The sequence below is a fragment of the Furipterus horrens genome, unplaced genomic scaffold, assembly GCF_987537825.1.
Source record: "Furipterus horrens unplaced genomic scaffold, mFurHor1.1.pri manual_scaffold_16, whole genome shotgun sequence".
Classification (NCBI taxonomy): domain Eukaryota; kingdom Metazoa; phylum Chordata; class Mammalia; order Chiroptera; family Furipteridae; genus Furipterus; species Furipterus horrens.
In genome coordinates this window covers 12,454,220-12,481,968 of record NW_028327186.1, presented here as the reverse complement: position 1 = coordinate 12,481,968, position 27,749 = coordinate 12,454,220, and the positions used below count along the sequence as shown (strand labels likewise).

Here is a 27,749-nt window from a genome sequence, read left to right as displayed (position 1 = left end):
AACAGCGTAACCCCTGCACCTGCCGCAATGAGCGAGTGTCTTAATAAATTTGAAATCTGCAACGCAGAATCAGCTCTCTCGATTAAAAGGGGTCCCGAACTCTAAGCTGAGCCACCTGCTGAAGACCTGACTTGGATGTGATCAGCTTTCCTCAAAGGGAACTCTCTCAGGACACCACCCATTTTATCTTTGGAGAGCTCTTTGTTTTCGGAGAGGGTCCGTGCCTCAGACGGGTCCTCGTGCCCTGCTTGCCGCCACTCCTGCCCATTCATCCACATTCCATTCCTTGGAGCCTCCTGAAGGGCCACCAGGCTTCTGAAATGAGCTCTCCTGTCCTTCAGACTCCACACCCCACAGGGAGGAGCTCCTGAGCAGGCTTCAGCCTGCCTCCGCCTCTCTGGGTGCAGGGCTCCTGACTGCATGCAGCATTCAGGTGTGGCTGGACTGGGGACAGGACGAGCAGGGATTCAGTAAGAAGAATCCTGAGTGGGCTGAGGACACGCTCCACGTTGTGTAATGCGGCAGCGTTCTTCCTGCTAATGCTCAGCACCCATGACGGAGAACAGAGCAGACAGGGGCCTGTGTTTGTCCTGGGCTGGGACGGGCAAGGTAGGAATCGTGAAAGGTCACAGAGGAGACAACCTCTCGAAGCCCCTTCCATCCAGCTGCGTTGTCTTTATGCCGCTGTCCTGAGCCTCTTGTTCATTGATGATGTTGGCATCTAAAGGGATTTGTTCAGACTTCCCTCTCTACACTCTCAGAATTTGTGAATATATTTTATTTTATTTTGTTATTTTACTTTTTGTTGACTTTAGAGAGAGGAAAAGGAAGAGAGAAGCATTGGTTTGTTGTTCCACTCATTTAAGCATTCATTAGTTGAGTCTTATCTGTGCCCTTGACTGGGGATTGAACCTGCAACCTTCGAGTATCAGGCCGATGCCATGGATATATATATATATGTATTTAAATTTCCTTATTTGACATGGCAAAGGGCAAGATGTTTTTTGCATTATTTTCCTCATAGTCTGTGGCTTAAAATTTAATAGATGAGCAGTTCCCTTAGTAGAGATTACAAAAGAGAACAAAATAAACTCTATGTCATTAGACTTTTAAAAAAGTACTTGAGGTATGACCTTCTGAAAAGTGGAGTTTCCAAGTCACCACGATTGGAGTTCTTTGTAAACATGTGCCACTCAGCATCCAAGGCCAAGTGCCATGAGGGAAGAGGGAAGGGTCCCGGTCTTCCCAACGCTTTCTCAGCTATTGCATTATCCATATTTATAGCATTTGACATTACCACAGCGCTCTGTAATCATATTGTACGTGGGCTGCCTTACTCTGCATCTTTCAACATACGTGGGAAACCGGATCTCGCAGATGGAGAAACAGGCCATGGGTTGGGGCTCAATGGCAGCTCCTGGGCATTCAAGGTCAAGGCCGCTTGGCCGGTTGGCCGTGGTTAAGCCTTCACATGGGGCAAAGGCCTGAAGGAGAAGCTTGTGCAAGTCCATGGGACGTGAGACACTGGACTGCAGGCGGAAAGGCACTGTCTTTGGTTCCGAGTCTGAGGACTGGACTTGCCTTGTTAGATCAGTGGCGCCTGGAGTCCTGGCAGCTGCCAAGAGTGGCCCGGGACTTCTGCGGCCCTGAGCTGAGCCCACTCAGGCTTTCCAGCTCCTTCCTCCCTGCGTCTCTCCCGGCTGGACAGTGGAGCTTGGGCAGGGAAGCGAGGGTTGTCTTGATCAGAGATGCTGGCTGTAGAACCCCACCATCTCTGGTTCCTCTGCCGCTCGAGCCTGGACCCAGACTGCAGAGGTTCCGACCACGTGTATTTGTTTCTGAAGGGGTCACGTCTCCATTCTGATTTGCAGCCCCATCGAAATACCAATCCCATCACAACAGACAGTTGGCTCAGTCACAGCCAGCTTGGAATGCAGTTATGTGCATACACGCACACCCTCTGTCCCGGCCCCCCCGAGTCTGCGGCAACTCCGTGTGGAAATGGAATCCGTCATTCCTGGTCCGGCTCACACAGGACATGGCGGCCCCGCCCAGCTCAGCAGCATTTCTCTCTTTCGTTGTAAATCATCAACCTTGTCCCCAAGTTGGCGGGCCTGGAAGTCATTAGAAAACAGAGCTGGATTTGTTAGAAATGATTTTTGCAACTGACTATGGGACCGGGTGAGTGTGAAATCGTGTGGTTGTCTTCTTCTGATTTCATGCTGAACATGACGCTTTCTCTAGTTCGATGAGTAATTTCAAAGAAGAATAACCTGTTTCTGAGACAACACCCCCTGCCCCGCCCCGAAATTGAGCATGACAGGCTGGTTTTGTGAGCGTCCCTCACTGCCGAGCAAAGCTGTTCCTCAGGGGATGGCTTTGTGGACCCTCAGTGGGGACCTCACACCCCCCGGCGACGCTGCAGACCCCAGCTTCCCTCAATGACCCATGCAAGCTTCCTCTGCCTGCTCATCCACGGACCATGCCCCTGCTTGGGGCCACATGCTCTCCGAGGCCTCACCCTTGGGTCACTTCCAGCTGACTTTGCAGGTGAAATTTGGCCAAGCCTGGCCTTCTCTTGGTGCTTTTAATTCTCTACAGTCCTCCTCCGACCTCCTCCTGGGTCTCCAGTTCCTTCGCACTCTGTCCCTCCCCTGCCTGCGAACCCCACGTCTCCTCTGCCTCACAGCAGCAACGCCCTTCCCCGAGGACAAAACTTAGTCATAGTTCTCTCTGTGGTTCACCAGGTTCCTCTAAACCATATTCTGCACCCAGGGAGGGAGTTGAATAGTATCCCTGCTGCTTGGAAATATCAGCTCTGTCCTCTGAGAAATACTTGCACACTGGCTGGTCTTAGACTGGTGTTACTGTTTTGTGGGGTTTTTTGGAGTATGTATTTGATATTTGTTATTGTAAATGCCCTAGAATAACGCTACAGATGAATCATTCATGTGCACAGTTTCAATGTGCAACTATCCAAAATTCTTTAAAAAAAAAAGAGAAAGCCCTGGCTGGGTAGCTCAGTTGGTTAGAGTGTCGTCCGAACACCCCAAGGGTGGGAGTTCAATCCCTGATCAGGGCACAGACAAGAATTAACCAATGATGCATCAATGAGTGGAAGGACAAATCATGGTTTCTCTTTCTCTCTAAAATCAATAACTTAAAAAAACCCTTAAAAACCACAACCCTTAAAATCGATGCCATGAGGTTGTTCATTATCACCTCAAAATTAGGTTTGTAAGCTCAGCATATAAGGGGCTGTTATTTTCCACTTTAAAAAGTTACCTATTTAACCTAGTCTACCTGTTAACGCCCTTGCACATTTAACAAAAAGCGATGAGGAATGATCAAAAATGGAATTTCAATCCACTGACCCATGTGTTTGGGGTCCCTGTGTTTGTGTGCAGGGACCCGGTTGTCTGGTGCCGAGGATACAGGGAAAACGGGGCGGACAGAGGCCCCATCATCCCGTGGCTGACCAAACCCAGAGTCTGTGAGCAGCTTCAGGGCGCTGGGCCTCAAGTTCCCATCCATGGATACGGCAGAGGATGAGACCAGCAAGAAATGCAGGGTGTGGCCGGCTGGGCCTGTGAACACGCAGGCCAGGCCGGTGTTCTGTTTCCATCCTTATCTCCAGGGCGCTTTCTCAGCATTTTGTGGCTCCCAGCCGGGCTCCCCTGACCTCGTTTACAACACTTCTGATAAGAGCCCTGGGGCTGAAAAAGGTTCTGGGAAAAGATATTTCACCAACAAAAGCTCTTGGTTGAATGGCAGGCCCCTTACCCTAATTAACACTGGTGTAGATCCCCTGGGATAGCCTCACAGTGTCATTTATACCCTCTTCAAATTATAAGCTTTGACTTCCCTTACCTTTCAGAGGTTCGTTTAAGAGATATCTCCTCAAAAATCTATCCCATCTCCAGCCATAATTTAGTATCTTTCTCTGGGGGAGGAGCAGGATGGAGGCGTAACTGTTCCGTGGTTGGGCAACAAAACATTCTTTGTCCTTATTGAGAAACAGTTTAGAACAATGTAAGATCGTTTGCTTTTGTGTCATGAATCAGATGCGTAATCATTGCATTAGAGGCCACAGGTAACAAAACACCCAACCACAGTGACAGAAAGGGACTTATTTTTCTCACGTAACAAGAGGCCCAGACAAAGACAGAGCTGGGCAGCTCTTCAGCAGCACCACGGAGGCTCTAGGCTCCTCTTCTTCAGTGTCTTCAGCTACGAAATTCACCCTCATGATGGCAAGGTGGCTGCTGTGGCTCTAAGAGCGACGCCTGCGTCCCAAGTAGGAATAAAGGGAGACATGACAGATGAGTCTGGTCCTGCCCATCCCTCCAGAAGCTCCCCAAAGTTCTCTACTTAAGAGACTCTTGGCCAGAACCGGGCTACCTGGCCATCCTCACAGCTGGCATCGTGACTGGGAGCTCTGACGCCCGGAACAAAGCCGGAGCTGTGCTAGTAAAAAATGGGAGCATGCCACTCCTTACCCAGAGGACATGAAGGGACACCTCACACGGGGTGCTGCTGGCACTGGCTCCAGGCCGCACTGCCTCTTCCTCAAGGCCCACACCGGCAGGAACAGGCTGGGCCTCCCTCCTGCTGCATGCACCAAATCCCTTATCCATTCTTCCACGTATCCATTTAACGTATATGTACCGAGCATCTTCTCTGTGCCAGGCATGGGGGAAATGGTGCAGCCACAAGCAGACACAATCCTTGCTGTCTTCACAGAGCTTCCGGCCCTACGTTAAAAAACAAAATAAAACAAAGGAAAATGTGAAACAGCTAGATTCCGTTTCTGAGCATGAGTGTCCTTCTCCTATGGTTAATAAAAAATGGAACATTCTCCCCCTCTGTGGCTGACCCACGGTTATCTTTGTAAAGGGAGGGCGTCGTGAGCAGCTCAGCATTAGACTGACGAATATGGAGGACACAGTCCCACGTATAAGGGGCCAACATTCAATAGTACAGACCAATGCATTTAGCTACTTGGAACATGTGTAGTGACCGGCCCTGGCCGGCTTAGCAAGACGCGGTTATTCTGAGGTGCTGACTACACAGAGAGCCTGCTGAGGGCGGAGGTGGGGGGGTGGGGGGTGCTGTGTCTCAGCCTCAGTTGTGTCCCCCCACATCAGCTTGGTGACAGATCATGGTGAGGACCTAGTGACATTTGCTGACCCGAATTCCACGTTTGGCATTTCTCTGCTAGAATGTGAGGAGCCATGCAAAATTCTTTAAGGTCAATCCCTGGCTGCTGTGACTCAGTGGATTGAGCATCGGCCTGCGAGCCAAGGGTCGCTGGTTCAATTCCCAGTCAGGGCACATGACTAGGTTGCATGTCAGGTCCCCAGTTGGGGGCACGTGAGAGGCAACCGGACATTGATGTTTCTTTTCCTCTCTTTCTCCTTTCCCCTCTCTCTAAAAATAGATAAATAAAATAATAATACAAATAACAAAATAAAAATAAAGTAACCTTGTTAAAATATATATATTTTTTAAGTTCTTTAAGGTCAAAGAGAACAGCCCATCATCCCTGACCTTTCGTATTTTCTAGGGCAGATTTATTCTCTCTGCGCTGCATGGTCACGCTCTCCACCGGGTACGCCTGGGCCCACTGGTGCGTTCCTCGCGGCTGTGTTTGGAGGTGAGCTGGGACACTGAGCCTGGGGGAGGCTGCGCCCCAGGGTAGCACATCTTTCTCTGTCATGGGGCTAGGCAGGCATTGCCGCAACCACATGTGGCACCAGCAGAGGAAGGGGCGCACAGTTTTAGGGTCTCAGTACCCACACAAACCTGAACCAGCACACGTTCCTGCGGAAGAGCGGCTCTTCCAGCCTGTCTCCATCCAGCCTCCTTAGAGGATGACCATGAATTATTTACTTATTTGTTTCTTGGTGTGAAACTCTGTGTGATGCTCCGCAAATCCTTTGTGGGATGGGGCAGGGTACAGACACACACACACCTGGCTTTTAAACACTGCCCAATGGCGCTAACACTGCTGCAGGCCATGTGGGACATCCAGCCGGTGTTTTCCATCAGCCGCACGGACAGGACAGGTGACAGCAGGGGTGTGTGAGACAGACCAAGGGCACATTCGACACTCTTTCATCTCAGTTCCCAAGAGTCTGTTCTTATTCTCACTTAGCTGAGGATGTAACACACGGGCTGTCTATCCCCTTAGCTTCCCCAGAAATATCACCGCTGAACCAACATTCAAGAGTCTCCTTAGCTTTTATGGAGAGCTAATTTTTTTAAAAGATTTTATTTATTTTTAGAGAGAGGGGAAGGGAGGGAGAGAAACATCCATATGTGGTTGCTTCTTGCGCCCACAACTGGGGATCTGACCTGCACCCAGGCATGTGCCCTGACTGGGAATCGAACCATCGACCCTTTGGTTCACAGGCCGGCGCTCAGTCCACTGAGCCACAGCAGCCAGGGCTGATCTTTCCTTTTTTTAAGGCACAGAAAGAACTGTTCTGAATTTTCCCCTAATTAGACTGGAAGACACTTGAGAGTAAGGATTATCTTACGCATCTTTGCAGCTCTTGCCATCGAGGGAGCTGTGAGCATGGAAAACATCCCATAAAAATACGCTGACTGCGAGAACTCAGGGGTGTGCAGATGTGTAGCAAGTTACAAACCCTTTGAAGGAAAGAAACCCAACTGTGTGATGCTAAATATTTGATTTTAGGTGAAACGTCATGAAACGGGAATAGCCATAAAAGAGACAAAGAAATATTTAGTCTGAACAGGGCTTGCTAACCGGGTTTTCTTTCACCAAGTTTCTGGATCATTCCAAAACAGCTAAAAATTATATTAGTGAAGAAATGACCTTTGAAAACCAGGTCCTCCAGGTTATTGAGATGAGGATGGGCAAATTCACACAGGTGATCGTACTCAAAAATACTCCTGCGGAAGCCACAAGAAAGTCCCATCTGTGAATGACAGCAACCGCCCCCCACCCTGTCTCCAGCGGCCCCGCTGCCACCCAGGCGGGGCCTCTCCTGTCCATTCCTGAACGGGGATTCGGCTGCCAGACCAGGAGGGACAAGGAAGTCCGGACGGCTCCCCGAACTTGGCACCAGCGCGCACTCAGGTTCAAGGCACTCGGGTTAAGGGAGAAAAAAAAAGCCACTTAAAAGTGAGTGCTAGCATGGCAGTGAATTCAAACCATTTTAAGAGAGCCCTCTCAAGGTCAAGGCTGGTTCCAAATCCCGGACTGGAAACAGGCGTAAGAGGAACCAGCCCGGCCCAGGACGGTGGTCACTCCCGGAGGGTCTGTCCCGCGCACGTGGGTCTGGGAGGGTCGGCTCCGGCGGCGGCGCTGCGCGGCCCTCGCGGCCCTGCCTGACTTGCAGACACGGGGGGCGGCCTAGGAAGGTAAAGCTGTGGCCACAGCTGCAGAAACAGCTCCCGGGCCGGGCAGTACAGCCGCGACCGTCCTGCCCCACAGCGCTGCCCCCTCCCGGGGCAGAAACTTCGGGGACAGGCGGCTCACAAAGCGGCAGAGCCACCAGCAGATCAGGTTCCTCCCATCCTGCGGATTCCCGGGCACGGACCTCGGGTTTGGGGAGGGAGCCTCGGCGGGAGCGCGGCAGCGGGGCCACCCCCTGCGGCGGGCGCCCAGGGCCGCGCGGCTCCCAGGCGGGGAAGGTGCCCGCCCCGAGTGCGTCCGGGGGTGGCGCCGCCGCGCGGTCCCCGGAAGTGGCGGCGGGCGGGGGGGCGCGCAGCAGCGATGGCCGCCGGCTTTGTGCAACGCGCGCGGGCCGCGGCCATCCGCCCCTCGCCTGGGCCACCGAGCCGCCGCTGACCCGCCCCGCCCCCGCCGTGTGCGCGCTCCCGGCACCCGCGCGCCCGCCCGCGCCGCCCCGCTGCCTGCCTGCCTGCCCGGCCGGCGGCGGGCCCAGGCCGCCCCGATGCCCGAGCCCGGCCCCAGGATGAACGGCTTCTCGCTGGGCGAGCTGTGCTGGCTCTTCTGCTGCCCGCCCTGCCCGAGCCGCATCGCCGCGAAGCTGGCCTTCCTGCCGCCCGAGCCCACCTACACGGTGCTGGCGCCCGAGCAGCGCGGCCCGGGCCCCGGCGCGGCCGCCCCGGCCCCGGCCCCGGCCCCGGCCCCGGCTCCGGCCCCCCCGGCGCCCGCGGCCACCCCGGCGGCCGAGGAGGGCGCGTGCAGCCTGCACCTGAGCGAGCGCGCCGACTGGCAGTACTCGCAGCGCGAGCTGGACGCCGTCGAGGTCTTCTTCTCGCGCACGGCCCGCGACAACCGGCTGGGCTGCATGTTCGTGCGCTGCGCGCCCTCCAGCCGCTACACGCTGCTCTTCTCGCACGGCAACGCCGTGGACCTGGGCCAGATGTGCAGCTTCTACATCGGCCTGGGCTCGCGCATCAACTGCAACATCTTCTCCTACGACTACTCGGGCTACGGCGTCAGTTCGGGCCGGCCCTCCGAGAAGAACCTCTACGCCGACATCGACGCTGCCTGGCAGGCGCTCCGCACCCGGTGAGCCCGCAGGGTGCCCCGGCCTGCGGCTGCGGGAGGCGGGTGGGGACCCCCCTGGCAGGGGATGAGCCGAGCGCCCCGGGTCGCTGTGGAGTGGCTCCCTTCTGCGTCCTGGCCTTCTCCCAGCGCCCCCTCCATAACCACCCCGTCCCCCCCAGCACGCCTGGCGCCCCGGCCGGGTCCTCTGTGGCTCTGGTCACCCCAGGTGGCAGCGTGGGGTGCTTGAGTACCTGCAGAAAGAAAACTACTTGGTGCGCGTTTAGTTGGTGTGAGCTGGCCACCGGAGACTGAAGGTCCTCGGGCTGGAGTGACCTTGGGCCAGGCACAGGGCGTCCTGAGACCTCCGTTTCTTTGTGAGATTGGGGTGACAGGGGTGACCTCCAAACACTCTCCGGCTGTATGTGTCCTGCGGGGCAGCAGCTGGGCAGCTGGACAGACTGTGCTCGAGGGCCCGTGGTGTGAAATTTGCGCCCTGGCGGGGCAAGCGTGGCTGTGGACAGGCCGGGAGGGTGGCTGCCTGCGGGACCCGCCACAGAGCCACCGCAGACTACCCAGGACGAGTGGGGATTCCCTTGACCTTGAAGGGCTGGAAAGGATTCCTGGAGGGAGGGCCGTTTACAGGCCAGGCTCAGATTGAGGGCTCAGTGCCCGGCAACCAGAAAACTTGGGTTTTATGTTCACCTCAGACAAAGTGGGCAAGCCCCATCACCTGGCGCCCTGTCACCCGCCGCCCAGCTGCGCTGGGGAAACACCTGAGATGTGTCTGTCAGGACGTCTTATTTCTGCCGGTGCAAGGGCCCCAGAATAGGGACCGGGCATGCCTGTGGCTGGGGGACCCCTCCACAGTTTTTCTCCGGTGTATTTGCTGGGCTTAGAAATGACTTGGTCTCCATTCTGTGCGTACACGTGCTCCTAAGTCACCCGTTGCTTTTCTGAGAAGATGGCCTGTCCAACCAGGAAGAAGTTAAGATTCAATGCATGTTGCTGATTCGTGTGCTGGGGTCCTGACTTCCTTTGGACCCCGGCTTTCCCAGGCTGATGAGGGTGTCCTAGGCGGATGCGTTGAGTCAGAATCCACAGGTCATTAAAAGCCACCTGTTCCAGGAAAGGCTGCCAAAGGTGTCCATGTGCACCGTTGATCGTGTGCTAGAATCTGTAGTTGGTAACGGTGTTAAAAATAAGGGTTGGCATTAGATGTCCTTTAGGGGATGCAGTACAGTTCTGCCTTGAGTAGGTTTTCTAATAAAACGTCCCTTGCGGTGCCTGCCCGCCTTGGAACGAAGGTCTGTCAGGTGCAAGGCCCTCCCGGTGGCCTGCATAGGCAGGTGTGTGTGGGCACAGCCTCTGGGGCGTAGCTACATCCTGGAGACGTGGGTCATGCGGAGTTTAACTAAGGCCATTGTTTCAGATAATGTTTCGTTTTGAATTATGCCATAACTCCAATCTAGGCTGATACACACACCTGTCAAATGGGAGAATCTTGGACTTTGAAGGAACTTACACGTCTTTTCATCCAGTGCTTTTCACACTTAAAAAAAAATTGTGGCCCCAGAGTAAGAAACACTTTTCATATCTTGATCAAGCCACACACACACACGTGTCTCTAGATCTGAAGCAAATGTTGCACAGTACAATTTTTTTCCTTATGGCCAACACATATGGCAGAATATGTTCTGTTTTATTTCATTTTAATTTTTTAGAAAAATTGCTGTGTCTGAACCGCTAACTTTATTTCCCAGCTCATTTCTGGGTACTGCTCTTGTCCCCCCTTCTCTGACAGAAGCCGGGGAAGACGCTCTCATGGCCCGTTAGCCGGTGGGCTCATGGCTGCGAGTCCGGCACTTTCCCCTTCACCACGTAGCCCTGGCTCTCCACTTTGCGTGTCTCGGTCAGTCTCAGAATCGAGGATTCTGGAGCAGCTCAGTCGCTTCTGCGCCGTCCTTCAGCCGCACCCCTCCCCACGCTCTGTAGGTCTGCTCTGACCTGGCCTGGCACGTGCCCCGTCTCTGCCACATCAGGCTCCATCGGGGTCAGGCTGCTGCAGTGCCTTGCACCACGCGCCCCTGTTTGCCTGTGGCTGGGTCACCCCCTGGGCCACCCCTTGTCTTTGGGGATCGTTCTCTTTCCTGACTTCCTAGTGACCCCACTGCTCACTGGGGGCCTAGGAGGGCTGAGAGGTGTGTGCGTCACACTGTGCGCCCAGGCCTCCGCCCTTGGCTTCCTCCTTCCCAGGCTTCATCGGGCCTTTGCACCTGCCCTTCCCCGAGGCGGAAACACCCCACGCTACCTGGGCCCAGATGGGATTCGCAGACCCAGTCGGACCCAAGCTGCTTTAGACTGTGCAGACGTGAGTGAGGCCTGTGGCTCCAGAGGGAGTGGATCAAGCTGGTTTGAGAGTATAAACCCGAACAAGCAAATAACCCAGAGAAGACAGTGGCGAGTAATTCAGCCGAAACATTTTAATCAAGGGCAACAAGAGAGCTGGGGCGTTTGTGATTCAGTTGGCTATCGATGAATTAAGGGACTCATTGCCTAGAGGCAAAAGGCAGATCACCAGAGACTTAATACTTCATCCACTCATTCCTGCGTTCGACCAGCAAGCCATTAACCATGAAACACACGTATCGATTCCCTGCCTGGACCAGACACAATGGTGGATCCCCCTTGAGTGCCATTAATTCCAAACTGTTTCTTTTTGTTGTGAAAGAACAGATGAGCTTTTAGAGGCATTCTGAGTGTGTCACCATGTGCTGCTGTGTGACAGCTTTTGTGTGAGGGTCGCACCTGTCATAGGATTGCCTGTAAGTTACGGGAAGGTGGCAGGGGAGCCTGGAACGGCCCCACCTGTTGGTTGTGAGCGCTCTTGGCAGTTAGGATTCCTGGATGCATTTCTCCGGGCGGGCAGTCGTGCAGTGACGTCCCTGGGGATGCTGAAGGTAATGACCCAGCGCCTCCATGCTCAGCACGCTCAGAGGGACATGCAGGTCATTAGGGGAAGACCGCTTGGGGTTTCTGCCTGGCTGGGTTGAGTGGGGCAAGAGGAACAGAGTGTGTGACGAAGAGTGTCCGGGTTGCTGATGGAAGCAGGTGCACTGACGTTTCCAGAGAGAAAACAGACCATCAGCTTGCAATCCACGACGTCCTGCGGGAGCATCTCCCACCAGGAAGCGCTGAAACTGAAGTGGGCCAGGCAGCTTTGGGGGGTTTGCTCAGGGCCTTGCCTTGGGCGTCCCTTCTACCTCCCTCCAAGGGCTCCCGCTGCCACGCCCGGCTCTTCCTGCCACGTCACCGTCAGGCCGGCATCTTGCTCTTGCACGTCCTGACCCTTGCCTCCATCCCGCCCACCCTGGCTTCCCTGTGGCTCCGTGTCGCGGGGCCTCCCTGGCCCGTGGCAGGAGATCTAACAAGGTAGTTCATGTTTCCGGGTTGACAGGCGGCCGCGCCCGGATGCGTTTTCTCGTCCAAACCTGTTTGTTTGTATTTGGCGTAATCATGGAGGCTCAGTCCTGCTGTTCTGCCAGGGCCAGGGCGGATTGGTGGAAGAGGCTTTTCATCCTGAAGGGATCGTTTATACCATCCCGAGGTCACGTCCTACCTTCCCCTCACCCTGTCTCCAGATTTAGGAACTTCTCTGTTCAGCATTGATAATCCCCCGTAAGACCCCAGAATCCGGCTTTAGGAACTACAGTGCTCATTTGGGCCACAGATTTACCTTCTCTGTTGGATTTGGCTTCAGCTTAATGTTGAAGCTACAAATCGGCTCCACGTCTGGGAATCCAGGTCTCAGCGCAGACACAGTCAGGTCCTTGTTTGGCTGTGAAAGTGACTGTTTTTTTCTCTTCCAACAAGTCCTTGACATAACAGACTTCTAGTTTGTCTGGAAGGTTGAGTTTACAAATGTTAGATAAACACAAAACCTTCAGAACGAGGAAGGGAGTTCTAGTTCCAGCACCATCCCCCCGACCTTTGGTGGGTGCGGCCTGCGGCCCCCCTTTGCTTTACGGTCTGTTGTTCCCAAAGGAGGGGACTCAGCTGTGTGACTTCTGCAGCGCCTTCTCCAAGGCCCTTTCACGTTTCTGTGACGATGCCTGGAACCGTGGTGGGCTCAGTGTCTGTTGGCTGCACTTAGCATTTACTAGGTAGATCTTATAAGAGTGTGTTTTCAGATACAAACATATATATATATGTATCTGTGTATATGAATGTATGTGTGTCTGCATGCACATATGTGTAAATGTCTGTGCGTGTGTACATGTGTTGAGAGGTACTAGTCTAGAAACATCCAGAGGCCAGTGTGTAGTTAAAGATCAGCTGTGATTATAATTGGTTAAGAGTTGAAGACAGTGGCTCCTGGCCGGGTAGCTCAGTTGGTTAGAGCACCGTCCCTATACGCCAAGGCTGCGGGTTTGAGCCCCGGTCAGGGCACATACAAGAATCAACCGATGATGCATCCATACATGGGACAACGCTTTGATGTTTCTCTCTCTCTCCTCTTTCTTAAATCAATAAAAAATAATGATAATGGCAATAATAATAATAACCACCACCAGCTGGTGTTCAGTGCTCCAGCACAATGCCTCCCACTTAGTAAGAGCACAGTTGGGATATTCTTGCTTAGCATTATCAGTAAAATTATTAGAGCTCCAATAACCAAATGCTCAGACCCTGCTGAAGACCAGATGCTTCCATCAGAAGGGGTGTTAAAGAGATTGCTCCTTCCTCCCCACTCTCCATAGACGTAAATAATTCCAGGGCGAGCCAAGCTTGGAGGGTGTGGACGAGGAGGATGTTTGTTTTATTCGCCGCTGAGGGGAAGGAGGCTCTTTGAACGTGTTCCTCTGGCCTGGCTCTTCTGGTTCTGTTTGGGCTTTGGGCGTGGCGTGTGTTCGCACTTTAAATCGGGCAGCACTTCATCGACCAAGGTGTTTATATCACCAAAGCAGGAAACCTTACCTGTAACCCAACACCTTGCAATTACTTTGAGACCTCTCCTTAGCTCCATCCACGGCCCCGTTTCCAGGCTTCGTTCTCAGGAGCTGGCCTGTCTCCCCGCTGGAACCAGACCCGTCTCTGGGCCCAACGTCGGGGTGGAGAGGATGGGGGCGGTGAAACCTGGTCTTTCTCCACCCCTCAGGACTTCCTGGTTGCTCTTTAGTCATGGGATGACCCTCCACGGATGGAGGTATCCTTCCCTTTCCCGAAAGCTGGCCGAGGCGCTTGAATCATCACTCACTTCCTGTTAAAGTATGAACACTCCCGCGATGCCTGGTGCCCCAGGTTCCGTCGCGCCTTCAGGGCTCCGGTAATGCCGCTCATTGATAACTTGCCCTGCATTGATTTCCTTTAGCGTGTTCAAGGGCCGGGCTCCATGGGGAACTGGGAACCTCTGTTTCCTGGAAGTCTGCGTCATTCACATTCAGTGCTCGGACTAACAGCGGGCAGTTCTGGGGCTGAATCCCTGAGGAGCCGCACCTCGGGGTGACTTGTTAACAGCAATGGGAAGAGAAGCCGAGACGCTCCAGCACGTGGTCTCCGTTTGCTCCTTGGTGACGTTTCTAAGTGGTGAAAACACAGTCTGTGCAGAGATGCGGGGCGCAGCGTGTCCAGCAGACCCGAGCTCCGACGCTGCCGCCCACAGCGGGGCCCCCAACTCCGCGTGACGGGAGGCGGGCAGACGAGGTCCAGCTCCTCCAAAACTGTTGTCAGCGATTGTCATGGACAGAGCCAGACTGTGAGCAGGGCGGTGACGCTGACTGAACAGCTCTGTGATACCGGAACCGTGTGCTGGTTTAACTGAAACGATGTGATTTCTCCCCCTTGTCACAGACCCACCAAGGACATTTCAGAGTCTGTCTATGGTTGCTGAGTGGTTTGACCATCACTGTCATCCTGATAACTTGAAGCATTCATAGCATCTAAATTTTCATATATATGGGCCCTGACCAGGTAGCTCACTTGGTTAAACAGTCGTCCCAGTGTACCAAGGCTGTGGGTTCAATCCCCACTCAGGGCACATGCAAGAATCAGCAATGATGCATCAGTAAGTGGGACAACAAATCAATGTTTCTCTCTCTCAAATCAGTAAATTAAAAAAAAAATTTTAATATATATGGAAAGGACCGTTCACATGCTAATCATTTCTAAACCTATTTTGTATTGTATAATTAGGCCGGGCAAAATAATTTTTAAACGAACCTGGAGTCATAGTTAATTGGGATAACTTAGCCTTGGACAGATGGACTAAGAACGTGCTGCGCTGCAGTATAATCACGAGGCCGGGACTAGGTGCGTTCCGGCTCTCAGCTCGCTGCGTTGCCTTTCTCCCCCGTCCCGGAGCCCGCGGAGCTCCTCGTGCTGGGGTTCCGGCCTCGGGTTCCGAGGATTGGAAACGCAGGTCCTCACCTGGCCATGCGTCCCCCTCCACTCACCTGTGTGCACGCTGCACGTCCCACCTCTGGTCAGCCACAGTCTGCTCTCTTTCCTTTGACTCGTTCCTTCTCCTTTCTTCCTTTCCCTGAAGGAACCCGGGATTGGAGGGTCAGGTGCGCCCCGGAGCGGCTGGGCTCCCTGGGCACAGGGCACTGGGCGCTGACGCGTGTGTGTGCATCCTGCTTGCTGGGCCACCCTGTCTGCCTGGGGAGGGACCCCTGGCTTTTGCCGTGATCTCTCCCAGGCACCTGGAGAGCAGCTGGAGGCCCAGAGGCAGCCAGGGCGCAGGGCGGGGCTCACTGCAGGGAGGCAGCCCCCTCCAGTCCTGCATTGTCCCCAAGGGCCCTTCCCGGCTGCATCCTTCCTGGGCCCCGCTAGACTCCTCTCTAAGCCCTGGGGCCCCCTCAGCCTGGACGAGCACCTCCTGCCTTCGGGCTGGTCGAGGGTGGCGGAGGCTGTGGCTGCCATGTGCGTTTTCCCTCCTGCCTGTTTTCCCGTATTTCCTCTCTGAACACGGGACAAGAGTTTCTTGGGGACGTTTGTGGGCATCTCTACCTTCCAAAGTCCTTCTTTTCTTACATTTGAACTACCCTCCCACCTTCACCTTTGCTCCGGAACGGTGGCAGGAGTTCACGAACCCCCCAGACAGTTGGGATCGACATCTCTTAGGGCCGGTCTCTTCCACCCGCCGCTTCTTCTCGGGAAAGTGCCTGTGTGTTTGCGAAGCGAGGAAACAAGCGAGCCTCGCGATGTGTTGTTTTTAATGATTTTCTTCTCGCTGTAAAGGTCTGTAATGTGTATGCACTGTTTGACAACACTAACCTGTGTAAATCTGTACCTGGCCCCACACCCATCATTTTTATGAGAAAGGATGCCTGATCACACACTCAGACACCGTCCTCCAGGCTAACGTTGTCACCTAGTATTTTTTGGATTTCTTTTCTCAGAGTTACAGGCTCTGAGCATGAGAAGGAATTAACCAGTATGCCCATTTCAGACCTTCAACACACCCGGCCCCTGATGGACGGCGGGCACTGTGGTAACAATCTCATTGTTACCACAGCTTCTCAGGAACCAAAAGAAAGAAAGAAAAAAAAAATCTGCAATTTGCATTTGAAAGATGACTTTGAATACCCTTGGAGAGACCCTCCCCTCCTGTGGAATTCTGTACGTTGGTCTGGCAGTATTCTGAAGAAGAAAAATGCCTCCTGATTCTTTGGAAATCATTTCAAAGGGAGAAAAAAAAGGATGCTTTTCTAGGGAGGTGGCCCCTCGGGCTCCTTTCAGCTCTGGGTGTGGGTGGTTCCGAGGACTTTGCCTTTTGTGCTGTGGGTGCTGATCAGGCAGGAGGGTCCCTGACCTGGGTGGGTGCCCGGGGCAGAGGCGGGGAGCTTCCTGGGTCTGCATCCTGCCTGGGCCGTTTTCTCTGCGCCTCTGTTTCCTCTTCTGTAACAACGATCGTTGTTTGTTAGATCTGCGTGTGAAGAAGAAATAAATGTTCGAAGCCCCTGAAAAGACAGTGGGGGAAGAAATGAAAACGTTTCTAGCGACCAGCCTTTAAAGACTGGAGCCATAGCAGCTGTCTGTGCTTCTGAAGGGTTTTGTGGGCGCTAGGCCAGTTCTAGAGAAAGTGAGGACCGGAAGCAGAGTAAATGACTTACAGCCGCTTTGGGGGCCGTTCAGTAGGGAGAGTAAGGCTTCTGCAGATTTCTTCTGACTTTAAAATGGGCTCTGGGCTGCCTTTCTTAGCGTGTTGCTGATCTTGTTACTCCGTGAAGAACGCAGGTGTGTGCAGGTGGCCCAGCGGCATCCCTGTCCCTGTCTGACTTGCCTTTCAGGGCAGTTGCCTTACAGTTCCCATCCCCCGCCATTCCTGAAATTGGTGTGAAAGACCCATCGCGACCTATTTTAGATTCTCTGGGACAGTGTTTTATTCCTGTGCATTTGACATGGGGCCAGTTTTTTCCTCCTAAACGACGGGCCTTCTCTTTTTTTAATGGGGAGTGGAAATCTTTAGTATTCCAGCCCATGTGCCCTGGCTGATGGTTCAGCTGGTTGGAACATCGTCCTGTGCACCAAAGGGTCGTGGGTTTGATTACCCAGTTGGGGTGCGTCCGGGAGGCAACATCAATGTCCGTCAGTCTGTGTGTCTCTGTCTCCACTGCCCCGTGTGTCTGAGGAGCCTCTGTCATCACGCAGAGCAGGGGCTCCGATCCTCCCAGAGCTGAGTGACCGTTGCCGCCGGCTCCCCGGAGTCCTGCGTGCACTCCAGGGACAAGGGGATGTTGTCACAGGTGGCCACCCAAGGGCCAGGTCAGGGCTCAGCACCTGGTCCCAGCCGGACACCCCTAACACGGGGCTGCACGTCCGCACACCCTCTGACCTCTGCTGGCTCTAGATTCCTTACAGTGTCTTGGAATTGAGATGGTCTCTAACCCTAAACTGAGAGGAGTTCATCACTGTCCTGCTCTTTCTTTTCCTCTTCTTCATACTTAAAATTCTGCCTTTCTGTTTTGGGTGGGTTTCGGGAGTGGGGGGGGGGGGATGGAGAGGTGTGTCTTTACTGAGCTGATTTTTATTAGCAGTCTCATGATTGGTCTTTTAAATCCTGTACCAGGTAGCACTTCCTTGTTCACTGCCTTCTGTGACCACAGCTCCTATGTTTTTATGTCCCAGTTTCTTGGAGAAAAACCAGAGTCAAACAGTCAAAGAGTGTCCGGGAAGAGGCGCACGGGGCTTGTGCCCACCAGCCTGGGCGGCTCAGTCGCTCAGTGCACGTTAGAGATTTGGGGCTGGGAGCCAGCAAGCGCGGGGCGCATGGTCTGCTTCCTAGAGAAACCAGAGCTGAGAGACTCCAGCCGCCTGGTTGGCTGGCAGGTGCACCTTCGGTGAAGAATGTTCTCTGGCCCTTTCTGTCCTAGAAGGTCTGAGGAGTCCACGTTCCTTGGCACCACTGTTGGGTCTTTAACGCTGTCCTAACACAGCATTCTTTAAATATTAGAGCACAATCCCTGTCTAAAAATAGAGACCACGTTCCTGAGCTGGCTGGGGTGGCACCAGGGGAGAGGAGGAGGGCAGGAAACACAAGAGCAGGTGAGAACCATGGCTCACACATGTTATTCTGGAGTCACACGCGGTGAGTCTCTGTGTGCCCGAGGTCCACAGAAGCAAGCCAGTGGCTGGGCTGGTGGGTGTGCGCACTGGTTTCTGCCCCGCTGTGAGGTCTGGGGTGTCCCGCAGGGTCTGGCTGCACCGTGTGAAGAGGTGGGTGTGGAGTTCGGGGCAGGGGCAGGTTGTCAGGCCTCACGCACTGCGGACCTTACCTGGTCACCACGAAGCAGTGTGGCTGCAGCCCCTGGTCCTTGGCTCGTGCGGGCACGTCAGGACGAAGGGCTTAGCTCTGGAGGTAGCGTCTGGAGATAGCGCAGGGTTCAGAGCCAGGCTCTGCTGCCGATCGGCTCCGTGGCCTTGGGCAGCTCTCCCAGCTGCCTGGGTCTTCAGTTCACAGGACCTGATGTCAGCACCTTGCAGGTGGCTATCAGGATCAGAGAGGAGGGGTGCAGAGGCATCGGGGTACTCACGCTGTGTGCCAGGCACCTTTGAAGGATGGACAGGAACCAGCACGAGCAAGCCCCAGGGTGGTCCCTGTGATGCCCCGTGTTTCCTGGCGGACGGGGAGCCCTGAGAGTGGGGGCTGTTGATCGCAGCAGGTGCGGTTGGCCCGGCCGGAGGGGACACCCGGCCTGGCCAGGTCCTGTGATTTATGGCCTGGCAGGGCCGAGCCTGTAGGGGAAGGGCGTTGATGAGGCAGGGGGGCTGGAGGAGGCAGGCCCAGGCCTAATTCTGTCCCCTCCTTTGACAGGTCAGAAGTCTAAAGGCAGGTAACTCCCTGGGCTCAAATGCCCGCAGTCCCCGCACATTCGCTGCCTATGGGCATCTTCATGGGTCATTAGAGCGGGAGGAGCGATTTGTGGGCTCAGGGCCCTTGACCTCACTCTTAGGACATTCAGGTCACAGTCTGTGGAACCAGGAAAGCAGCTAAACTTGCGGGCCTTCCTTCTGGATACAGTTGAGAGTTTTTTCAAAGGTAAAGTGAATTCTTTTCCTAATAATCAAATTAAATCTGTAAAAGCAGACTCACCCCGGCTAGTGTGTCTCAGTGGATCGCATGCCGGCCTACAAACCAAAGGGTCGCCGGTTCGATTCCCAGTCAGGGCACAGGTGGGCTGGGCAGTCCTCTCTGGGCAGCGCTGGCCTGCACCCCCGGCGAGGTCTCGGAGACGCAGCAGCGTCGTGATCCCTGCTGCCGGCTGGTCCCCGTCTGGGAGCCGTCGTACCCAGAGTGGCTGTCTGGTAATGACCAGTCTAAGTCAGCAGCCTCTGTGAGCTTTGATTTTCTTATCTGTAGAGCAAAGGCATCCATCTGCGTGATCTCTAAGGGCCTCTCCACCCCCGGCTGGGGGGTTGACATATCACCATAATTGATGCCGCGAACTTCACACGCTTTTAAGAAGGACGAAGGGGAGGTGGGGGTTCTGGAAGGAGAATGAAGACTCGGGAACACTAGGAGAAGGGACAGCGTCAGGTGCCGCGGCGGAGAAAGGACCCAGGGATCCCTCGCCAGGTCTGCCCAGGGGGAGCGTGTGCTCCGCAGGCCTCCTTCTGAGTGGACGCCAGCCGTGGGTACAGGGACGAATGGAGTCAGGCAGCACCGGGCCAGGCCCAGCGGACACGTGAGCTGGCCCTGGTTTCGCATTTAGCGGTCCTCTCGTGTCCAGGGCCGCGTGAGATCCCGCTGGTGCCCCATCCGGCTATGGAGGCAGGAGAGCAGCCGAGAGGCGCAGAGGGGACGGTCTGTGGGCTTCACTGGTTAGTGCTCCCCACAGCCCCGGGCAGCACTCACACCCCATGTGGCCGAGGAAGTGGCCGCCCAGAGGGAGACGCTAGGGCACTCGCCGGTTCTGCCCCATCACAGAGACTTCCTGAGGTCTGCTCGTTCCTGTTTTGGGTGAGTATCTTGCCTATGAAATAGGGAGACCCTTTCAGGCTAGACGTCCGTGAAGAAGCCCAGCGACCCTCTCAAAAGCGGCAGGGAAGGATGCGGCTTTAAAACAGTTAGCGTACGCCCTGAAACGTTTTGAAATACATGAATCAGTGGAGAAAGGCGGCAGTGACGGGGTGTGCCTGTCACTCCACCAGGCCACCTCGCCGGCGACCTCTTGCTGGCAGGTCCGCGCTGTTCTGTGGGTTCCGTGATCGTCATAATTGTCTGTTTAAGAAAAGGGCACGTTGGCTTCCTGTTTGCTGGGCTATGTTTGGGCCTGTCTGTCTCCCTGGGACCTGAGCCATCGGGTCCCTCCCGAGCCCCTGCCCCTGTGTTAGCTGCAGCTTCCGGCCTGGCCCGGGTCCCCCCCACCTCCTCCCCGGCCAGTGGCTTCCTCTGGGGCTTGGAGGAGGAGCTGGTCTCCCTAACGTGCCCAGCAGGCAGTCTCAGGAGGCCTTTTCCTATAACTGACCCTGAGGGTTGGGCTTCTCTAAGCCCCCTGGGGTATTTCACAGTCCCCTGAAACTCCGTGTCTTCCCATACTGAGCTTGCTGTCTAGCAAAATGAAACTCCCGCCACCCTCTCTCTCTTCCCCACTCCCCTGTTTGCGCCACGTGTCCCAACGGCCCCCTCTGACCTGAGCAGCACCAGACACTTCCTACCTGGCCACCTTCTTCCTGCGTCTCCAGGCGGCACCCTCTGGGGATGTTGGGGGCGTCTGTCCACTGGTCCTCTGCTTCCCCAGGTGGAAGCCTTGGCCCTGGGCCCGCAGGCTGCAGTCCCAGTCCTGGGGGCTCTCCCTGCCCTGGAGCGGTTGCCTTTCTTCTCTCTGTGTTTCCAGGCCTCCCCTCCTTTGCGTGGCTTCCAGCGGAGCGGGTCCTGACGTCTCTGTCCCCGTTTCGATCTGTCCCTTCCCTGTACACTTGGATACACTGGTGACCATAACGGTCATTCTGCCTAAACGTACGCTTGGCCTTCGTGCCGTTTCTTGGTGCAGATCTAATTTTCCCTTTTATTCCCCCAAAGCCTCATCGTTCATCCCCCTTCGACTCAATGTTACTCGGAGCGAAGGAGGCCACTGTTAACATTGCATCAGGTTTTGAAAGTTTCCAGATAATGACCTGGTTTATTAATGATCTGGTTTGTTAATGCCCTCAGTCAGAAAACATCACTAAGGGTTAATTTTTGAATGTTCTCAAACAGCGCGAACTCAGCTGATACTTTAAAGCGTGTTTCCTTTGCTGCCACCACTGGAATTCACGACCCACAGAAATGTTCACGGAACATCAGTATAACATTAAAAAACAGTCTAAAGCTCCAGGGGCGCCCTTTTACAAAGGAAAATGAGCCCGTTTCGGGCGATGGATGCTTCTTGGTCTTCCTCATGAGGAAAATATAAGGCGCCCAGTTGTTCGGCTCTGGCCCCTGGACGGGAAAAGCTGGTTTACGCTGACGGGCGCCAGAGTCCAGGAGGCGAGTGTGTCATTTCAGGTCGTGTTTACCCACCTGCTTCCCGTCACTCAGTCCTTGAACTCTCAGGCTTCGCTCTCAAGGCTGTGAGGGTTTCCCAACATGCTCAGCCTCATCCTTCGGTGAACACTCACGTGACCCTGCATGTTTATCTTTGTCCCACATCTAAGTGTGTTTCCACCGGGCACTGCAGCTCTGAAGTATTCCAGCTAGTGACTTTGAAGTCAGTGGCCCTGGGCCAGGTGTGCTTCTGAAGGCAGCGGCCGCCTCCCGACAGGACAGTGTCAAGGCCGTCCACTTGGACAGGAGGCGGGGTGTCCGGGAGAGGCCCCGCGCGTCCCTGTTGGCAGTCAGAGCAGAGAGCTTTACACCGGAGTGAGAATGAACAGCTTCTTACCTCCTCGGGGACGGGCTCTTTCCCACAGGACACGCCATCAAAGAAACTATAGTGAGAGAAGCATCAAGAAGGAGTCTGTAAATACTGCAATGCAATTTATAATGCCCATATTTAGTTAATTGTCCAGAAAAAAAGTCACGTGCAGTATTTTCGCAAAGCGTCGTAAAAGACAGCATCTCAGTCACTTTCACAGGGATGCGTCGTAACGTCTGTGTTTGTGAGGGTCACGTTTATCGGAAGCTGAAGCGTTCAAGTGCGATGACTGAGGTCTGTGAGCACAAGTTACCATGGTTTTTGTCCCCCCCACCTTTTTTCTCCATTCGTGAGCTAATGGCGTGCCACCTCTGACCCCTGCAGGTACGGCGTGAGCCCTGAGAACATCATCCTGTACGGGCAGAGCATCGGGACCGTGCCCACGGTAGACCTGGCCTCCAGGTACGAGTGTGCGGCCGTCATCCTGCACTCGCCGCTCATGTCCGGTTTGCGCGTGGCCTTTCCCGACACCAGGAAAACGTACTGCTTTGATGCGTTCCCCAGGTAAGCTCACCCCGGGCAGCAGGCGTCCCACGGCCCGGGCTCAGGTCTGCTGCTGCCATTCACTGGGCCACTAATAAGTATTTATTGAATGCAGTGCTATCACGCCTGGGCTGACACCTTGGGGGACGTGGGAGTGAGTGTGGCACACGCTCTGGCGGGAGACTTTGTCCTCTGGGCCTGACTCATGCATGCAGATGCACCAGACGACATGTGAGGACCGCGTCCGTCCTGCCAGCCAGGCTGAATGGTCTCAGCTGTGTGCACAGGGGACAAAGCACCCACCTGTTGGGAAGGAACTCACTGTCCAGTACTTGTGCATTCAGGTTCACGTGTGTTGTTGAATCACAGAGAGCGATGTGCCTGTGTGTGACCAGGCCATTAGTGGGGTGACACATGCTCAGATAAGAACTATCAGCGTCCGGAATTTTGTCATTATTTTCTTATCCTCACCCAAGGGCATGCTTATTGATTTTAGAGACAGACGAAGAGAAACCGATGGGTTGCTTCTCATTCGTTCCCCGACTTGGAACCAAACCCGCGACCTTTGGGTTTATGGATGTCGCTCCAACTAAGGGGAGCCCCCCGGCCAAGGCAGCACCCACGATTTTGCAAAGTCTCTTCACTTTCTCAGTCAGCAGTGCAGCTAAGGGAAAAAGGGAAGGGAGCTCCTTGCCCGCCATGACGCGCGTGGGTAACAACCCTGCGGACAATGGAAGGGAATGAGCCTCCTGGGAGCCCCCGTCATGCCGTCCTCTCTCCCACTTTTGCGAGGACACATGCCCCCTGCGGAGGGGGCCTGGACCTGGAACCCCCTGGGGACATGTAACCAAGAGCCGACGTTTTCTTGTCCCTACTGACAGAAGGAAAACAGATGCCGAGCATCCAGCACAGGGGTTCTTGAGTGCCTCTGTCTGAAAATCTGTCTTAAAAAAAAAAAATCTAAGATGAGGACAGTATTTTTAATAAGAACTGTCTGCTCCCTAATTGTTCCCGGGTCCCTTGCTGCAGTGGTCTGAGGCTGTTATAGCAGGACCGGCCGGCTCCCCTGCTCCTTTGGTAGGCAGAGCCTCAGCCGGAATCGGGTCCAGGTCTAGGACTTCAACTGACCCATGAATTGTTGTCATTCTGCTGTTTCTGTGGCGTGGAAAGACCACCATGTGGCTACATACACATCTGTTGCCCAGGCTGCCTTGTTTCCTGAGAAGAACCCTTCTGGTGGCCCCTCGGGCCGACTGCGGCTCTGAGCAGCCTGTCCCAGGGTCCCGTGAAACTCGGCTTCCTGGGAACACTGCGCGAGCCGCCTGTTTCTGGGGTGCGGCCAGGAGTGCTAAGCGGGCTGGTGGCTGTGTCAGCCTCGGCCTGATGGGTGCCAAACTGGGAAGGAGAGGCCACTTGGTTGAAAGGGAGATATTTAGCTTGTGAGTAGGAAGCCGTTCCAGTTCTCCCAGCAACAAAATGAACAGCTTTTTTTTTTTTATGACTCCTACGTGAGCTTACATCTCAAAATACAGCCATGGCAACTCATTTCGGCTTATTCACTGATAGTAAACCAGCACCTGATCGTTCCAGGGGGCATGGGGAGCTCCAGGCGTCCAGCTGAACAGCAGTTCAGTCTTCGAAACCGTGTGTGAGGTCACCCACACACCCTCAAGAAGGGGGTCCAGCTACGGGCCTGTCTTTACAGATTAGGAAGTGGAGGCCTAGAGAGTTGAGCATTTGGCTTAATGAGGTTGGTGAGTGGAGACACCAGAAAAAGCCGTTCCAACCGTTCAAACCCATGAAACACGAACGTGATAGATTCCAAACAGTGGAGAGTCACGTCAACTTTGTTCGTTGATTGGATTTGGGAAGTGTGTCTGATCGTTCCCATTGTGGCCAGATGCTATAGACTTGTCTCTGCACCCCTGTCTTTAAAGGAGGGTCCCTTCCAATTTCCTTTTAATATTAAAAGATAAAAATAAAGAAGTGCCTGATCATTCCTGGGTTCATAGTTTACTTCCCTTCACCCTTTATATTTAGAATCCGACGGTGGCATTTAACTCCAGATACTCCCTCCAGGCTGTAGAGATGGTTCCAGATTGCACGGCGGGGAGCACAGCCCCTTCCTTCTGCCAGTAAACATCTTTTAAATGGAATATAATTCACTGGACTCCCGCATTTTTAGAAGAAGTCTCTTTAAAATTAAATGCCAGTGGGGAGGGGGGAGTAGGTTTGTGAACAGGATTCTTAATCTGCAAAACTGAACTCTGCCACCGTGGCTCTGGCTCGGCTGGTGGGGCTGCGCCGCTTTCCTGGACGTGGCCGGCAGTGTCCGGAGTCCCTCCTCTCGCCTGCGGGGCAGCTGTGTGCAGGGCGGTGGAATGTGTCAGCGATGATGCCGGGGAGCCTCCTTATCTCCACCGCCTCGTGGTTGTTACTTCGTGGCCTCCCTGAGCCTCCATTCCCTCTCTGGTTCCACAGAGGCGGTTTTTCCTTCCTCCCTTGTCCCTCTGGAGGTGACGGGGTTCTCTGTGTGCAGGGCCAAACTCCTCCTGGCTGAGGTAAATGATTAACAAATGTGAGCTGTGACTTTGAACAGAAAGTCCCCTGCAGAGAGTACCCAAGAGTGTCCCTTTGTAACTTTGATCGAAGACAGAAGGAGAGCTTAGCTGGAAGCGGGACCTTGGGCAGGCGGACAGGCTGGACAGAGGTTATGACATCTCTCGGTTTGTGCCTCGATTAAGTCACCTTCCTGGGAGAGGTCGCCCACACACCCAGCCCAGCGAGGCCTAACGCCTTCTGCATCCTCTTGGAGAAATGCTTTCAGAGCCTCGGGCACATTCTTCTGAAGATCCTTAAATCCTGCATCCTTTTGAGGGAAGCTTTGGTTGTAAACAGCCAAAAATCATTCGGAATCCAGGGCAGGAATGACCTTAAGTTTTCAAGCTGAGTAGGACAGTGTGTATCAAAAACGAGGCATTAGCTTTTATGAAGTGTGATGTGTGAGGATCTTGGTAATGGGTTCTGAAGATCACTCTCAAAGGAGAGGTCTCCAAACCAGAGCAGTAGGGTTTAAGGGTTCAGCTTTCAAAGGAGACATTGGTTCAGATATGCTAAGTTCTAGCCTATTTATTGTTTTGAAAGTCCTCTGGGGGGAAAAAAAATTGACTACATCGAAATATTAGTTACGGGATTGTTAGTCCAATGGCTTTTCGGTTCTGTTTTTAATAAAAGACTTTTAACAAAAACACAGTGGCTAAATGAAGTGTGGTATTCTCATGTGGGTCTCAGAACAGAAGAAGACATCAGTGGAAAAACTGGTGAAATCCAAAGAAAGTCCGGAGTTTAGTTAATGGTCGTGGGCAGATGTTGGTTTCTCGATTTTGACAAGTACCCGGTGATAATGTTCAGTGTTCACTTTAGTGAAGTTGGTTAGGGGCGTGTAGTATAGGAACTGCATTATCTTCGTGCCTTTCCCATAAATCCAAAATTATTCCAAAATGAAAAGTTTTTAAAAAATCAATTACTAGAAAAAAGGGGGGGAACTCGCCGTGTGACGTCTGTGAGCATAACTAAAGGAGTCCTTTTTCTCTCCCCTTCCCCTTTCTGTCCGCAGCATTGACAAGATTTCCAAAGTCACCTCTCCTGTGCTGGTCATTCACGGGACCGAGGACGAGGTCATCGACTTCTCCCACGGCCTGGCCATGTACGAGCGCTGTCCCCGGGCCGTGGAGCCCCTCTGGGTGGAGGGGGCCGGGCACAACGACATAGAGCTTTACGCACAATACCTAGAGAGACTAAAACAGTTCATATCCCACGAACTTCCTAATTCCTGAAGACGACTTGATTTTACCTCACTTACTGTGAACACCGGAGCCCTCTGTTCTGCACACTTTCTAACAGCGCCACGGCCGCGAGGGAGCGCCCGGCCCCCGGGGCGGCCTGGTCATCCAAAAGCCGGGGAAGCCTCCCTCTCGCAGCGAGAGGATTCCTGCTGACTCACACGACCTCTCACTCTGAACTGTGGCGATTTCCCGCTTGGTGACCTTGCAGGGATGGGGAATGAGGCCAGGGGTGGGGCGGGCCCTCGTGCTGTGCAAAGGACGCTCCCACCTGTGTCTCTCTCGCTCACCCATCACTTAGGATTCATTTATGCAGGTCTCTCCCCCAACGTCCCCCCCCCACCCCCCATGCCCTCTGCACTCATGGGGTCAGTCCATTGGCGAAGCTGGGAGAGAGTAGCCGGAAGCCTGGCAACAAAAATGTCCCTTAACTTTGGTTAACATGCTGACCTTTTCCCCACACAGGTCATTTGAGAGTAATTTCCTGGGACTCTCCTGAACAGCGTCACCTCCTGGAACCATAGACATATAACTGGAATATTCTTAAACTAAAAGAACCTGGATTTTTTTAAAAAGTGTAAATTTATTACTAGGGAACAGAATTTTCCTACTTTGACCGTCTGGCTGGTCTCAAAACAAGAGCCTGCCGGCTTTCCTCCTGGCAAGTCCTCCTTATAGGCTTTTTAAAAAGTCCTGTACATATTTTCAGCCCATTGTGCATAGATTCTTAATGCGTAGCTGTCCTTTGTCAGGGTACAACAATGAACTGCAAATCCTTTGTTTGTAATGTAAATGATTGGATACATTTTGTTAATATGTTTTTATTCCTATGTTTTGCTATTAAAAAAAATTTTATAACATTTCCAAGACAAACAAATTACCAGTTTATGCTTTGAAGAATTTAGGTAATTAAAATTTCACTAAACTAATCTTTTTAGTTCAGCGGGTATTTAGGTTTTGACACTGGAGTTGCATCTTACAAGCATCAAAAATGTAAGATGCTAAAAATTGCTGCACTGCTCGTATTGGTTGGGGGTTTGGGTTTGGAGGGGGTTTTCTGGTTTTACTTTAATTTTTTTTTTTTTTTTTTTCAAATTTAAAAGCCTTAAATGTACTGTCAGCCTCAGATTGTTGTACAGGTGGATTGCGGTTGATTGCCAGTTTGTGTACCGTTGCTTGGACGCGGCTCAGTGGTTGGTCACGGAATAAAGGGTGCATGGATCAGCCTTTGGGGTGCTGCTGTCTTTCCTTCTCTCCCCAGGAGAAAATGCCGACTAGGAAAGCGTTTTGTGTCTATTTAAGAGGAAACCCTTGCGGCCTAGACACGTCACCACCTTCTCAGGGTCGAGGCTTTTGTTTGGTAAGAGAACTTAGATGACCTTTGGAAGAAGCCAAAATACAAAATGTGTCGCAGGAAAGGGCAGCTGGAACCCAACTCTCCCTGTCAAAAAACACTAACACTCCTGAATAAAATGGGAAAATCGTAAACAGTGCACGAGCTGGTGAGGAAATAAAGGCTCAGGAGAGAGGGGCCGCCTG

At 53.6% G+C, this 27,749-nt stretch overlaps 1 protein-coding gene and 1 long non-coding RNA gene across 7 annotated transcripts; one reads left to right on the top strand and one right to left on the bottom strand.

The window, feature by feature from the left end:
* Window positions 1-1,086: 1,086 nt before the first annotated feature.
* Window positions 1,087-8,615, bottom strand: LOC149992170 (uncharacterized). 5 transcript variants are annotated; one of them, XR_016508495.1, is made up of 5 exons: window positions 8,193-8,615; window positions 6,543-6,654; window positions 4,500-4,754; window positions 3,871-4,286; window positions 1,087-2,114 (listed from the first exon to the last, which is right to left on the bottom strand). It is a non-coding gene; the product is annotated as an uncharacterized LOC149992170 (long non-coding RNA). The 5 variants fall into 5 exon arrangements; XR_016508496.1 differs by lacking the exon at window positions 8,193-8,615 and adding an exon at window positions 7,572-7,622; XR_016508494.1 differs by lacking the exon at window positions 8,193-8,615 and adding an exon at window positions 6,776-7,565.
* ABHD17C (abhydrolase domain containing 17C, depalmitoylase) lies at window positions 7,857-27,436 on the top strand. 2 transcript variants are annotated; one of them, XM_090263760.1, is made up of 4 exons: window positions 7,857-8,512; window positions 22,210-22,389; window positions 25,985-26,074; window positions 26,676-27,436. In XM_090263760.1, the coding sequence occupies exons 1-4, from the start codon at window positions 7,929-7,931 to the stop codon at window positions 26,707-26,709; spliced, it is 888 nt and encodes a 295-aa protein (XP_090119886.1). In that variant the 5' UTR covers window positions 7,857-7,928; the 3' UTR covers window positions 26,710-27,436. The 2 variants fall into 2 exon arrangements, with proteins under 2 accessions (XP_090119886.1, XP_090119885.1); XM_090263759.1 differs by lacking the exon at window positions 26,676-27,436 and having other exon boundaries at window positions 7,862-8,512; window positions 25,985-26,552.
* Window positions 27,437-27,749: the final 313 nt, after the last annotated feature.